Genomic DNA, 14,297 nt, shown 5'->3' with positions numbered 1-14,297 from the left:
TGTTCTTACTCGGCATGTAATTCCCAAGTAAAGATCTAACAAGTAAACAACTAAAGAAAAACCAAAAGGAAACCTGTAAGGAGAGGGAAACAAATCTGAGATGGTTTAGTGTCTAAGGATTCTGCATTTTGGCGCTTATTTGCCAAAAATTGAACATGATGCTATCTGGCTTCCAAACAACAGATGAGTTTCATTTTCCACCATATATTGATCTTACACTTCATGTGTGCACCCTACTAAGCAGTTAGTCTTGCTTCACCAATCTGAAAGAATTAGGAACAATATTAAGTCTATTTCAAGAAATGCTGCTTGAAAACCCTTTTGTTTATACAGCAGATCTGCCTTTCTAGTATAATTTTTACTCGCAAGTCAAAAAAACAAATCAATGGCAATCACTAGTCCAATTAAAAACTGACTACATTATATCATTTTTATGCCTTTCTTCACCTTTGATATCCCCTCATGTTATAATGGTTGAATGTCGGATTTTGAGAAGCAGATAAGGGAGTTAGGCATAAACTTTCATTCACATTCAATGGGAATTAGACCTCTAGCTCCCTTAGATGCTTTTGAAATTCCCTCCCTAAATTTCTACTAGTTGGCCAGTTAATGCTGATAGCTGAACAGATAAGACGATCATAGTTTTTTTAAATAAAACTTTACTAAATGAAGTAATCACACATACATACAGTCAAAATTATAGAGACAAATCCAAGAAAAGAACAAAGGAAGACTTACTTTCAGAAAGACAAAGAGGCTACTAGTTATGGAAGTGTAGATTTGAGACCTGTTGAGTAATTGGATTTCTTCAGAATGCTCTGGGGGAGTGTCCTGATATGTCGGTGTTTATATACATACACTTACATACACACACTCTCTCTTTCTCTCCCCCCTCTAGCCCCCTCCTTCAATGTACAGCTCTGGTTCCAACCAATATTTTGCTTGATATGTAGTTGTAAATTAACAGCAATTTGTGTGTAATTGAAGCCACTAAATAGGTTGCAGTTTTGGATCGAACTTAGCTAATCAAATATTCACATCACCATTTATGTATTCTGTCACTTAAATGGGACAATAATAATTGTTCAGACTGCTCTGATAATTACAGTGAAAGGTGTTACTTTGTAGTAAGGTAATAAATGGGTCATGGATTTTTGCACTTTGTTTCACACAGTGAAAACCGGGAAGTGTCTTGGTTAAGTTCATTTTAGTATTTTGCTTTAGGGTTAAGACCTAAATATTTCTGGAACCCTTTACTGCATAGAAAGTTGCCGAGTGGGAAATCTGCAGAGGGGCAGTTGCTGCCAACATTATGCTTCAGCTTTGCAGCCACCCCTACAGCTGTGTACTTCTCTTTACTTGGGTCTGAGTAAGGAAAATATTAGGGCTGAAAAGTGAGGCCACAACTTTTGCTGGGCAGATAACAGAGTTTTGAGTTCATTGGGAGTTTTGAAAAATAAATAAAATAGTTTCAGCTTGATCCAAAAACAGTTGTTTAAATTTTTCAGTGCGTAGAAATTAAAAACAAAACAAATAAAAAAAAACAAAGGGTTAATCACAATGTTTTAATGTTACCAAAATGAAAAATTTCAACACAAAACTTTCTGGTAATGTCAAAAGGAAATGTTTAGTTTTAACCTGAAAAATTTCGTTTAGACTTTCAGGCATTTTGACGAAAGCAAGCAAACAAAAGTGGCAGCAGGGAAGAGGTGGGTGGGGCCTCCGTTATAAGCTCCTTTAAAGAAAAGAAAAGAAAACAGCTTCCAGAGGGGAGAGTGAAAAAGCCCCATCTCACAATATCCCTTAGCACAGTGGCTAGGGCAGTCTCCAGTGATGTGGGAATCCCAAGTTTAAATCCCTTTTCCTCATCAGTTTCAGTTAGTGTGTGGACTTGAACCTGAGTCTCCCTGCCTCCCAGAAGAGCATGTTAACCACTGGGCTAACTCTTTTATGGGGGGAAAGACACCATCTTTGTGAATCCTTTGCTTGCTGTTGTGAAAATGTCTGTCTAAAAGTCCAAACAAAATTTTCATTTTGATATTAACAAAGCATTTTGACTCTTTTGGTTCCATCAAAATTAGTCCATGAACTTGACATGAATTCACAAATAGTTTGTAGACCTGAAACTGCATTTTCTGATAAATAAACTCTTCATCCAAAAAATTTCATCCCGCTCCAGCCATCAGTGCTTTGCCTCCAGGTAGAATGTCACCTATACTGTAGATGTTTCAAAGTGTCATGTATTTTTCCACATACACTGCAGGTGTCCGTAAAAGTCCTGTAAATTGCCATAGGTCTTCCTTGAAGTAAATTACTCTAATGTCCAGAGTGTGCCTGCCCTTTTCCCCAGGAGGCTTCTGAATTGCCTCTGTCAGCATAACCTTCCCCCACTCAGATTCTTCTTTGTTCACCTCACTTTTTTGCTCCCTGTTTTCATTTTCCCAAAATTCTCTGCTGAGATTTGACCTACTCCCATCCCCTTATCATTCATCCATAATCCTACTGCCCCATTCAGCCTTCCTTTCAGTTGCAGTACGCATATGGCCTATTTTCTGTCTTCACGAGGATAGTTTCCCTATCAACGCTGCACTTATCTTATGGAGTCCTCCTAATAAAGGATAGCAAGGGAGGGGTTGAACTTTGCCATTTTATCTTAGGACTCTTAGGCCTGGTCTACACTACAGAGTTAGGTTGATGTAAGGCAACTTACATCCACCTAATTCTGTAAGTGTCTACACTAAAATGTCACTCCCACCGATGTAACTTGCCCACTACACTGACTTAATAACTCCACTTCCACAAGAGGCATAGAGTCAGTGTTGATGTAGTTAGGTCGATGCAGTGTCAGTGTAGATACTGCATTGCTTACGTTGACTGTTGCTGCCTTTCAAAAGCCGTCCCACAATGTCAAACACTTGTCAGATAAATTGGTGCAAGTGCTCCTGGTGAGAATGCACACCACAACCCAAGTAGCGTAGTGAGGACATGCCCAAGCGATTTAATTACTGTGGTGGCTATACGTCGCCATAACTTAGATTGACATAATTTTGTAGTATAGACATATCCTTAGACTCTGTCCATATAATCTGTGTGAGTGAAGGGTACACAGGGTGAGAGGAACATGCAGAAAAAAAATATCTCTGAGTTACTGCTTGTGGGACCCAGGTGCATGAGCAGTGTTTTGGTCACAGGAACATATTGTCCAAATTTTATACAGTAGATTTAATACAGTGGATTAAAAGTAAGGCCACAAACTGAAGGTTATAAAGCAATTTTACTGGACAGAAAATAAATTGTCGTATTTCTTTTTAGCAGTCTAGACGTGACATTTAGTAATTTGGAATGAATCGTAATTTTTTTCAGTTGTACCTTATTGTTCATAGCAGATGTCTGTTTAAGGGATTTTAAATAGAAGATGTTTCAGTTGTTCTGCTTTTTTATTGTTATGACACAAATATCAGTGAAAATAGTAAGTATTTTAGAGAAAATGTAAACCCTTAAAGCAATATAAATAAAGTGAACTTATTTTTGGCAAGAGCTAATTTCAAAAAATGCACTTAGCAAGAAACTGAGTTAGTAAAAAAAAGATTAAACTCAACTTTTAATCAGTAGAGATCAAATGCAGTGGGGCATATAGTAAGTTATGGTGTACATGGAGGTATGCGAGTTATACATTTACTAAAAAGAGCTTGTTCTATTCAAGTTTAATTAGTCTTTATAGTGAGCTAAAATGCTAAGAGGCTACTGTGAAGAGCACAATATTAAAATTAAAATTAGCTTATCAAACATTTTCAGTTACAGTTCAAATCTACAATGAGTGTCTTCCTTCAGAGAACCGAATCAGAGCAAGGAAGTTTGTTTAGAGTACGATAGGGTACAAGACATACAGAATTAATGAAATATGTTTCATTTCAGCAAACAGTTGTTTAAATACTGTGGGCTTGATTCTCAGAGTTTTCCATAAAATTCCTCACATAAAATTTTACAGATTATCAATGCATAAAATGTTCAGATGCCAATTTTAGTAAACACAGCCATGTAAAACACTATGCTTATCAATCCATATTCAGGGTTTGATGCTGCAAAAATGTACATAAATAACAAACTTTACTCATATGGGTAGTCCCAATGACAACTGAAGTCAGTGGGACTTCACACATGAGTGACTTTACTCATGTACATGTTAGTCGGAATGGTACACTAACGTGCCAGATTTTTGGCTCCCTCAGAAGTGCTGTACTTCATGCTCATTATTGGCTATTACCAAGAAATCTGTTAATTCTATGATTTAAACCACTATAAAGCTGTGTATATTCTAGCATAGGAAACATTTTTAAACTAGTGGTTATTCCTTGTATTTATATTGCTTTTGAATTTATAAACACTTTCAGGAATACTAAGAATTCTTATTTTATAGGTATTAGATTATATATTTTAAAATGGTTTTCATTGGTCTGAAATATGAGTATTTGCTTATAAGAGGATCATGTTTCAAACAGCACCCAAAAACCCAACAGTTTTGCTTTTTCAATTATTTTGCTTTACACTGGGAGAGCTTTCAAATTAGTGTATAAATTCTGAGTTGAGTATCTTGGAAATGAGCATAGGTTGAGGGATTATGGCCATGTAACATCATTCTCTGTTAGACAATCCCTTATATGGTTAAAAGCATTCTTTTTGGTGATTTTACTGGAATTTTAAGACAATGAAAACATAAGCAGACAAATGAGCATCTTATAAATAGAACTTCTGGATGTTTACTGTAAAATTAGGAAATACTTTAAGGAGATATTATATGGAATTTAAATTAAAAACAAAGAACAGATAGGAATAACTGAATTATGATAATTCATATTTTAACATAGTGTAAATAGTTATGAACAGACAGTCAAACTGCCTTAAGAAAACTTCTACAGACTATAGAGTACAATAGACGTCCTTAGGACACAATATTTTGTGCTTCTTTTAAGTGTTGTTGATTTTGGCAACTTTTTAGAACAAAATGATTCTTGGTCATCTTATTTCAAGTTGACAGATGGTGTTAATTCAGCCCGGTTTGGTCTTTCTGTAATTTTTTTCATTTTGAACTTCTTTAGATTCCTTGACTTTAAACACATCTCAATTTTCTCTTTATACATCTTCCATTCCTTGCCAATAGTGTTGCACTTTTCTACAATTTTGGAAAATCCTGGAAATCAGACCCAGGAATCATTAAAGCCACGGAAGAACAAAAGAAAAAGGTAAAAAATACGACAGACTTTTTTAGGAGGATGGGGAGAAAATACCATGTCCTTTTTGAAGGATGAGTTACCTGTGTGTTTCCAAATGTTGAGTCACTTGCTGTTTAGCACAGGGAAATAAGAGTAAATTGTTGTGAAACAAAAGCATAGCAATATCAAAAGGTTGATTCTGCATTTATCTTACACGTTCCCTTGTCTTTATTTGCAAGTAGTGTGCAGTTCTTGCTTTCTAAATTTAACATTCATGATGTTTTAATTAACAAAATAAAATTGTAGTTTAAATTTAATGAGATGGTAGTGTGTGTAAGCCTTTATATTAGGCTCAAAAAGTGAGGAGATGAGGTTAAAAGTGATGATAAATTAGGTAATCCAGATTTTTTTTATGGAAGCCTAAAAATCTGCTCTGTTCTACGTACGTTCTTGTACCTCTCTCATTGCAGTAGTACCTGAGTGCCTAATGTACTTAATTATGGGACTAACTTAATATTAGCTGTATACAATGTTATAGCCATGTTGATCCTAGGATATTGAAGAGAGAAGTTGGGTGAGGAATATCTTTTATTGAACCAACTTCTGTTGGTGAAAGAGATGAACTTTCAAGCTTACACAGCTCTTCAGTTCTGGGAAATGTACTCAGTGTCACAGCTAAATATAAGGTTGAACATATTGTTTAGCATGAGTAGTTAACATATATTTCAAGGGACCATTAAGGTGAAGTGTCCAGTGAACACCTCTCCAGAAGAAAGGAGGGGAAAAAAGCTAGGGGCGGGAGGTAATCAACACCCCCCACAACATACCTATCAAGATCCATGCGTCTTACACATGCTAATCACAACATGTGGTGTACCTCACAATGCACTAAATGCACCAATAGCAACTATGTGGGTGAAACCCAGCCAATCACTATGCTCTTGAATGAACTCACACAGAAAAATGACAAAAGCACTCTATCGCCTGTGGATGACCAGTTTTCACAAAGAGATCACTCTATATCAGACCTCTCAGTCCCCATCCTCAAAGATGCACAGCACCTTCAAAAGACCAGCCTGGGAGCTTAAATTCATAACTTTGCTAAATGCTAAAAATCATGGACCGAGTAGAAGCACTGGATTTATGACACATTACAACAATCTATAACAGGAGTGGGCTATAATTTTCACAGGGGCCACTCCACAAATTTTGGTAAGTCATCATGGGCCGCACATTTCTACTATATTAATGGAGGGGGCTTGGGGTCTGGGAGGGAATTTGGGTGCAGGAGGTAGCTCCGGGCCGGTGCAGAGTGTTGGGGTGCAGGAGAGGGTGAGGGGTGTGGACTCTGGAAGGGAGTTTGGTGCAGGAGGGGGCTCCAGGCTGAGGCAGGGGATTGGAGTGCAGGAGAGGATGCAGGGTCTGAGAGGGAGTTTGGGTGCAGGAGGGGATTCCGACCTGGGGCAGGGGAGAGGGAGGGGGTGCAAGGTGCAGGTTCTGGCCGGGAGGTGCTTACCACAGGTGGCCCTCCCGGACCGCAGCTCAGCAGGGCTCAGCAGGCTGCCTGCATGCTGTGCTCCCACGCCACTCCTGGAAGTGGCTGTGGTCAGCTGCTGCTGGCACGTCTCTGCGTGCCCCTTGGAGGGAAGGGGGCAGCGGGTCTCCATGCGCTCCAGCGCCCACAAGCACCATCCCCTGCAGTTTCTGGCCAATGGGAACTGTGAGGATGGTGCTGGGGGTAGGGGTAGCACGCGAAGCCGCCTCCTCCGCCTGCCAGAGGCGCACAGAGACATGCCAGCAGCAGCCGGCCACTTCCAGGAGTGGCATGGGGCCACGGCAGGCAAGCAGCCTGTCTGAGCCCCCACTGCACTGCGGGACTTTTAGCTGCCCAGAGTTTGCGAGGGAGCAGCCAAAGAGCCTGGCAGGCTGGACAGAAATGTTAGATGGGTCAGATCTGGCGCACGGGCTGTATTTTTCCCACCCCGATCTATAACCCACTAACACCCGTCCCAGTTTTCCCCCCCCTAACACCTGGAGAGGTGTTAACTGGCCCCTTCACCTTGAATGATCTCGTGAAATACGTTTTAACTCTTTATGCTAAACAATCTGTTGCACCTTGTGTGTAGTTGTGACACTCATGCCTACGCTGCAGTTAGACACCCGCAGCTGGCCTGTACCAGCTGACTCAGGTTTAGGCCATATCTACTGAACCACTTATGTCAGCAAAACTTCTGATGCTCAGGGGTGTGAAAAAAACACGCCCCTGAGTGACAAGTTTCTCCAGCATAAGTGATAGTGTGCACAGCGCTGTGTCAGTGCGAGAGCTTCTCATGCCGACATAGCCACCACCACTCTTTGGAGGCGGTTTAATTATGTTGACAGGAGAGCTCTTTCCTGTCAGCATAAGTTCTCTAGTGTAGACATAGCCTAAGTAGCTGTTCAATTGTGATGTAGACGTTTGGGTTCAGGCTGCAGCCCAAGCTCTTAGATTTTCCCACCTTGTAGGGTCCTAGAGCCAGGCTCCAGCCCAACCACAGACATCTACACCCCAATTAAACAGCCCCTTATTTCAAGTCCTAGGATCTTGAGTCAGCTGATAAGGGCCAGCCATCGGTGTCTAATTGCATTGTAGACATACCCTCTGAGTACATTTCCCAGTCCTCAAGAAGAGTTTTGTGTAAGCTTGAAAGCTTGCATCTCTCAGCAACAGAAGCTGGTTGAATAAAAGATATTACCTCACTCATCTTGTCTCTAATACTAGCCTATCCCACACACCTTCTGGGTGTGGTGTTCTGTCCCATCAAGTGGCACCAAGATCACTTAGAGATGAGTCTAAATGAGTCTGCTGTAGAGGCTCATGCACTAAGCTCCAGAGGTCCCCAGTTTGATCCTGCCCGACGACGACTGGGGTCTGTCTGCGTTCTAAGTAGGGGCTCGTCCGGATTTCAACTGGGAAGTCTCTGAAGCTCAGGATGCGCTTCCTCACCTAAGGGAAGTATGTAACCCACACACCTCCTGGGTGTGGTGTTCTGTCCCATCTAGTGGCACCGAGACCACTTAGAGTTCAATGAGTCTGCTCTACAGCTGTAGCTAAAAAGCAGTTGTCTTTTAGTTCATGCTGTAGAGGCTCATGCACTAAGCTCCAGAGGTCCCAGGTTCAATCCCGACGACCGGGGTCTTTCAGTGTTACACTAGCTGTCACTTTAAATGTCATTGCTTAAAGATTTTGCCAATTCTGTTTTAAAAATGAATAAAACTTACAAGTTACTGTAATTTAAATATACTACACCAATAAAGCTAGAGCTTCTACTGACAAAATATTGACTTCTGTTAGAGTTAAGCTTCTTCTTTGGTTCTGACGCTGAGATAGACATCTGAGATTAGCTTTCATTGGCATTTGAGAGTAATTCATCTTGGCATATAATTTGTGACCAGATGCATTTATAATCTTTTACCATAATCATTTTCTGATACTCAAGCCCGTTACTCTTAGCAGTTCTAACTTGCCCTTTTTTGAAATGAAGTTTTTGAGCAATCAAACCTAGGAATCTCACTCTCCAGCATGCTATGCAACTCTCTGCAAATCACAGCGGAATGACATCAGGCTGCCTGGAATTATATATTTGTCCATGTGCTGAGTAGTAATCTCTGATGAGGTTGTGATTGGTTAGATTATTTTTGTTTACATGATAGATCAGTTGTTTCTTTAATATCAGTGAATGTGCAGATTCAGGCATACAGAACCGCTTTTCCGTTACTGTACATCCACCAAGTTGGATGCTGGGTTAGTCCAATCTAAGTACCATTCCTTCAGCAGGACTAAATAATTACGGTAAGTAGAATTTTAACACTTTGTCGAGTAGTAAGTAAGCCTCCTTTTGGCCTCAGGTCAGCAAACCACATAAACACAGGAGTCCCACTGAAGTCAATGGGACTGCTCACCTACTTCAAATTAAGCACATGCTTCAGTGCTTTGCTGAATCAGGGTCTAAAAAAATTAGCCAGCTTCCAGTCTTCTTCCATCAGGATTTTGTCATTGTGCTAATGTTATGGATTTTTTGATGCACACACTTTGCAACTAATTCAGCTCTAGAATGGACCATCATAAAAATGACCGGCTAAAATATTCTGGGCATTGTAGTAGTTTCCCCACATTGCTTCGTAACTTACCTTAAAGTGAACCAAAGTCAGGGCACCAAATAATTTGTGCTTCCCCTCCCTGTTGAACAAATAGGCAAGGCAATCCAGCAGACCACGGTAAGTGTATCTGGAAATGCCAGCAACATCAGAGTTTCCAGATGTTTTTTCTTTTGACATGCTTGCCCTTTTCAGTAACATATTTCTGCTTCCTAGACTAATTTCAGAATCACAGAATCATAGAATATCAGGGCTGGAAGGGACCTCAGGAGATCATCTAGTCCAACCCCCTGCTCAAAGCAGGACCAATCCCCAATTTTTGCCCCAGATCCCTAAATTGCCTCCTCAAGGATTGAACTCACAACCCTGGGTTTAGCAGGCCAGTGCTCAAACTGCTGAGCTATTGAAGTAGTTCAGGCAATTCCCCACTTTCCAAACTGTATTCAGATTATTATTAAGTGTAGTAGTAGCAATTTATTTACTTTTATTCTGGTAGTGCCCAAAGGCACCAGTCAGGATCTGGCCTGGATTGTCTCACTGAACAAACATACAGGAAAACAGTCCCCAAAGAGTAAAAGGCATGCAGTGTATTGTATAAGCAACAGACCATGTTGAATAGTGCTTTATTCTACAATTACTCCCATTGAATTCAATGGAACTACTTTGGAGAGGTCCCAAACATGCAAGACAGTATCAAAAGCCAGCCCAAAGTGATCACAGTGATGGTGGACATGCCTCCTGTTAGTTCTGTGTATTTTGTTTTTCATCTGTTTGTTTTATTTATATTAGTTTTTTGGAGGAGTCACTTGGAATTGAAGTGTAGCGTAGAGGAAGGGATTGTTAGAGAGAGGAATGAGTAAGGGGAGAAGGAAACTGCTGCTGCTTCCCGTTTGGAGGAGGGAGGAGAGGCTACTGGTCCTAGTGCCACAGTTAGTTCCTCTGATTTCTGCAGAGAGGACTATAAGGCCCTGGTTTTTCCCTGAACCATTGACTGTAGCTTTTACTGGCTGCTTTGGAGAAGGAGCCCCAGGGGCTAGTGTATTTCCATATTCACCCCCTGCCAGTTCCTCCGTGTAGTGTCTTGGAAGAATTGAAAAGGCATTTGGGGATCTTCGATTGAGGTATCCCCCTTGGTGGCCATCATCTAAACTAGGAAGTAAAGGTAAACCTTCTTGCATACCAACTTCATTTGGCTTGTTCCACTGACAGAATAGTCGTAAGTACCTTCTGCTCCTTTTCTAATCGAGAGAGGTGAGGAAGGAGTTAAAATCATATGGATCCAAAGACACCAACGTGACAGGGCACTTAAAACCCAGAACCATGGTTAAAATATATTTTGTGTACTATGGCTGAAGGTACACATTAGACAAGCGTATTGGTCTTTAATTTTATTCCCTAACTATTCATGCTAATCAGAGTGAATTCTTCCCGAGCCAAGAAAAGTAGCTTTGGCAAAAGACATTTTCAGGACAATTCCTGTGACTATACATTTTCCAGACACTGCAGACTTTATATAAAAGCCTCTTGTGGCACAATCTTCAGCTGCTGAAATATAAAGTTTGTTGGAAATGTAGACTATTTTCATTTCCTAGAGTAATAACTCACCACTATTCCAATAACAAAATAGATACTGGAAGGACATATAAAATGAAAGGATCTAATTTAATGTAAGGAAACTGGAATCTTGTAACTGAAATCCACCGTTGTATATCACTTGAGCCATAAGCGTAGCATGATGCATAGTGGGTTGGAGGTTTGGCTTTTATTACTACTTTTGTGGTTACGAGAAGAACATTCTATGGAGTAGGTAATTGCAGCTTTGAGACTTTGGACTGTATACCACTGAATTTAAATGTCTCCTTCTTGACTGATGGGTCCTGACTGGAAGGTAATCTCTGAGGATTTATCAAAATGCAAAATAGTTTGTTTAAATGTGTGATTTTAAAATCAATTTAGTTAAACCTGTGTGCTAAATTCTGTGTGGATGTTCTAAGTCAGTCTAAACCTGCTTTATATCTGTTTAGCTTAAATCAACTAAGAACAGGTTTCAGGTAAACTAAATAAGCCACTTTTAATTGGAAATAAATGTCTACATAGAGTTTTGCTCCAGTTGAAATAGGTTTAAAATTTATTTAAATTAAATATTCCGTGTGTAGGCAAAGCCTGAGATAGTCTGAGCATACAGGCCTGAATATGAGCTACAGAAATAATTTAACATGGGAAATTTGATGGGTATGTGTTTAAAAGTTTAAATACTAATTTTATTTCTTGTTTCTTCTGAAGACAATAGTTGAACTTGCAGAGACAGGAAGTCTGGACCTCAGTATATTCTGCAGTACCTGTTTGGTAGTATACTTTTTATTTTTATTTATTTATTTATTTTTGTTTCCACTTAATTGACATGTAAATATCAGTGTTGGGGGTGGGAGGCTGTGTGCGGTGGGCAAAACTGGATATTTATATAGTAAATGAGACACCACCACCCCTTTTCTCCACGTTATTTCAGAGATCGACGTTATTTAAAAAAACTTACATCAAAATAGTGTTTTCCAAAAAGCTCAAGTGGGTCTGTTCATAAGAATTACGGTAATGTCAGGGGGAGATAATTTTGACTTTATGCAGAGAATTTGTTAATCTTAACACAATGCTAGAATCTAAGTGTCTTTACCCAGTAAAAAATTATTTGCTGGGCATGCTACATATTATGAAGATTGTGGGGGTGAAATTCTGCTCTCTCTGTGCAAGCAGTCTGAAGTAAATGGATTGTACTGACTGATATAAATGAGAGCAAAATTTAGCCCAATATTTGATCTCATTGACTCACATCTAACTCGCTTGTTTAGTTTGTATATAGGTTGGCTCATTTTTCCTTCTTCAACTTGATACTGTTTCCACCTTTTAGTCTTTTGCTTCCTAAATTCACTGACTTGTGAAATTTCAGTAAAACTAACTAAATTAAATGCTGTTAATAAATGTCGTAGTTAAATAGTTTCTTCAGTATCCTGATTGCCTTGAGCTGAAACATTTATCCACAGAATTTAGTTTAATAGTTTTTTCGCTTCTGCAAGTTGATTAATAATATCCAATTATTGGGTTGCAGTCAAGAACTCTCATCTCATTTTTTTCTTGTGTTTAGCTAATGCACTGATGAGAGAGCTTTGACCATCAGTTCACGCTACTGACCAATGTATTTTGTACTTCCAGGCATGCTTGCCGATGACTTTATAAGCATTATTGTTTTCTTAATACCTGTACACTTTTAAACCCTTTTGTGTTTTGATAATTATTTGGAAGAGCATACTTTTTAATCAATAATATTAAAGGAGTGCTTTGATTAGCAGTTTCCATATGGCATACAATCATTTATGGAGTCATTTAGTATGAGGAACCATTTTTCTTTAGATAATTGTCTGACAGTAAAAAAGATGACAACTTTAAATTATGCCTTTGTATAATGTAAAGTTGTTTTTCTCATTAATGAGGTATTAGCTATTTCTATAGATAAAATGATAGTTTCTATAGCAGCAGGTAAAATCAAGGATCAGCATGGGGTAAAAATTGTGATGGAGAACACCCTATGGATTGCGTTTTGCTAACTTTGACACAGTCCTGCAACTGATAGCGTGTAAATAGATAGCTGCATCCATGCAGAGCCCGCTGGAAGTCAGTTAGCCTCCATGCAGGCTCAAAAGTATATTCCCCCATGCTCTTAGTTGGAGGATCAAGGTCTTTGTTTTAACTTCATGTTTATTAGGGGACAAAATTTGCGCTAAATCTTGTATCTTTGTGAACACCTTAGCTTAACTTTGAAGGATATCTAAACCAAACCAGACTAAATGTAATTGCTTCAGTTTTGGAAAACTAGTGAACCATTCCTAGCTCTTCACATTTCTAGGACTTTCAGATTGTTAGGCTAACTAGAAAGGACAGAGGGTTAAAGGAAATATGTGTGTTACATTTTTTATTAAAAAGAGAATTGGATAACTAATTTAATTTTATACAGTTTTTAAATGCGCTATTCAGTTTTGTTTTTTAAAGTTTCTAGTAACTCAGTAATATTTTACATTGATGTGTCCATTTTTTTTCTGGTGTTGGACTTTACAACATTCTATCTGGCATTGCCATAACTAAAATAATCTCCTTTAGAGCGTGAAAATAGTTTCTTTCCAAAGTAAGCTGGACTTTTTAAATTTGGCTATAATCTTAAAAAGAAAAAATACTAATTTTCACACCCCTCCTCAAAACATTTTAAAATAGAAATCAGCTTCAAGAAAACAAGGGCCGCTATCCAGTTCCACAGGAAAACATAATATGCACATTCCTTTTAAAGTGTGATTAGCAAATATAAAAGACTATAAAGTCTACTTTATAAAGTACATACTCATGCTTTGCATGAGATGGAATACTAATAACAAAATGCCAACTTTTTAAAAAATTGTCAAATCTTCTTAAATATGCACACATACAGTACGGTTTTATTCGTCCAAATGGCCAAGCATTGGCCTTTTGCTGCTATTAAGAGAAACCACTTAACTAATAATCTTAACCCCATTTTAATAGTAGTGGTTCTATCTGAGCTGGAGAACCCATCTTGTTACCTGAAGTTCCATGCAGTTGGGAGTAGGAGCTATCTGCCATATAACAAAAGGCATGCTGCCTCCCTAGAGCCAACAGAAGGGACAGCTGAATAATATCCTTTGTAGCAGTCTGTTATGTGGCATTGGCGTGGAAAAAGCAAATCAAGATCAAAGAACATGCAAAATTGTATTATTGGTATTGGAAATTATTTTCTTAATAAGTTTATTAAGGTTTACCACGACTCAGTTTTCACACAGTTTCCACACACATTCCTTCATTAATTCAATGGCCGCTTAGTGATAATTACACCCAATGTACGAGCATAAGCATATACTCTTGTATTATGTACCCAACAGCAATACAGTTATAAAT

The 14,297-nt window shown here is 38.9% G+C and overlaps 1 protein-coding gene across 3 annotated transcripts in view; it reads left to right on the top strand.

Moving 5' to 3' along the window:
• Positions 1-14,297, top strand: part of ZDHHC17 (zDHHC palmitoyltransferase 17) — a 128,925-nt gene that overhangs the window by 95,156 nt on the left and 19,472 nt on the right. For all 3 annotated transcript variants that reach the window (XR_013347832.1, XM_077832699.1, XM_077832706.1), the window contains 2 exons: positions 5,118-5,240; positions 11,631-11,693. Coding sequence is in view for 2 of the 3 variants with exons in the window: in XM_077832699.1 (XP_077688825.1) it covers positions 5,118-5,240; positions 11,631-11,693 (186 nt within the window). In the remaining variant the exon portion in view is untranslated. The remainder of the gene's footprint in view (positions 1-5,117; positions 5,241-11,630; positions 11,694-14,297) is intronic.

The sequence above is a fragment of the Eretmochelys imbricata genome, chromosome 1 (genome assembly GCF_965152235.1).
Source record: "Eretmochelys imbricata isolate rEreImb1 chromosome 1, rEreImb1.hap1, whole genome shotgun sequence".
Lineage (NCBI taxonomy): Eukaryota > Metazoa > Chordata > Testudines > Cheloniidae > Eretmochelys > Eretmochelys imbricata.
This window is presented reverse-complemented; position numbering and strand designations above follow the sequence as displayed.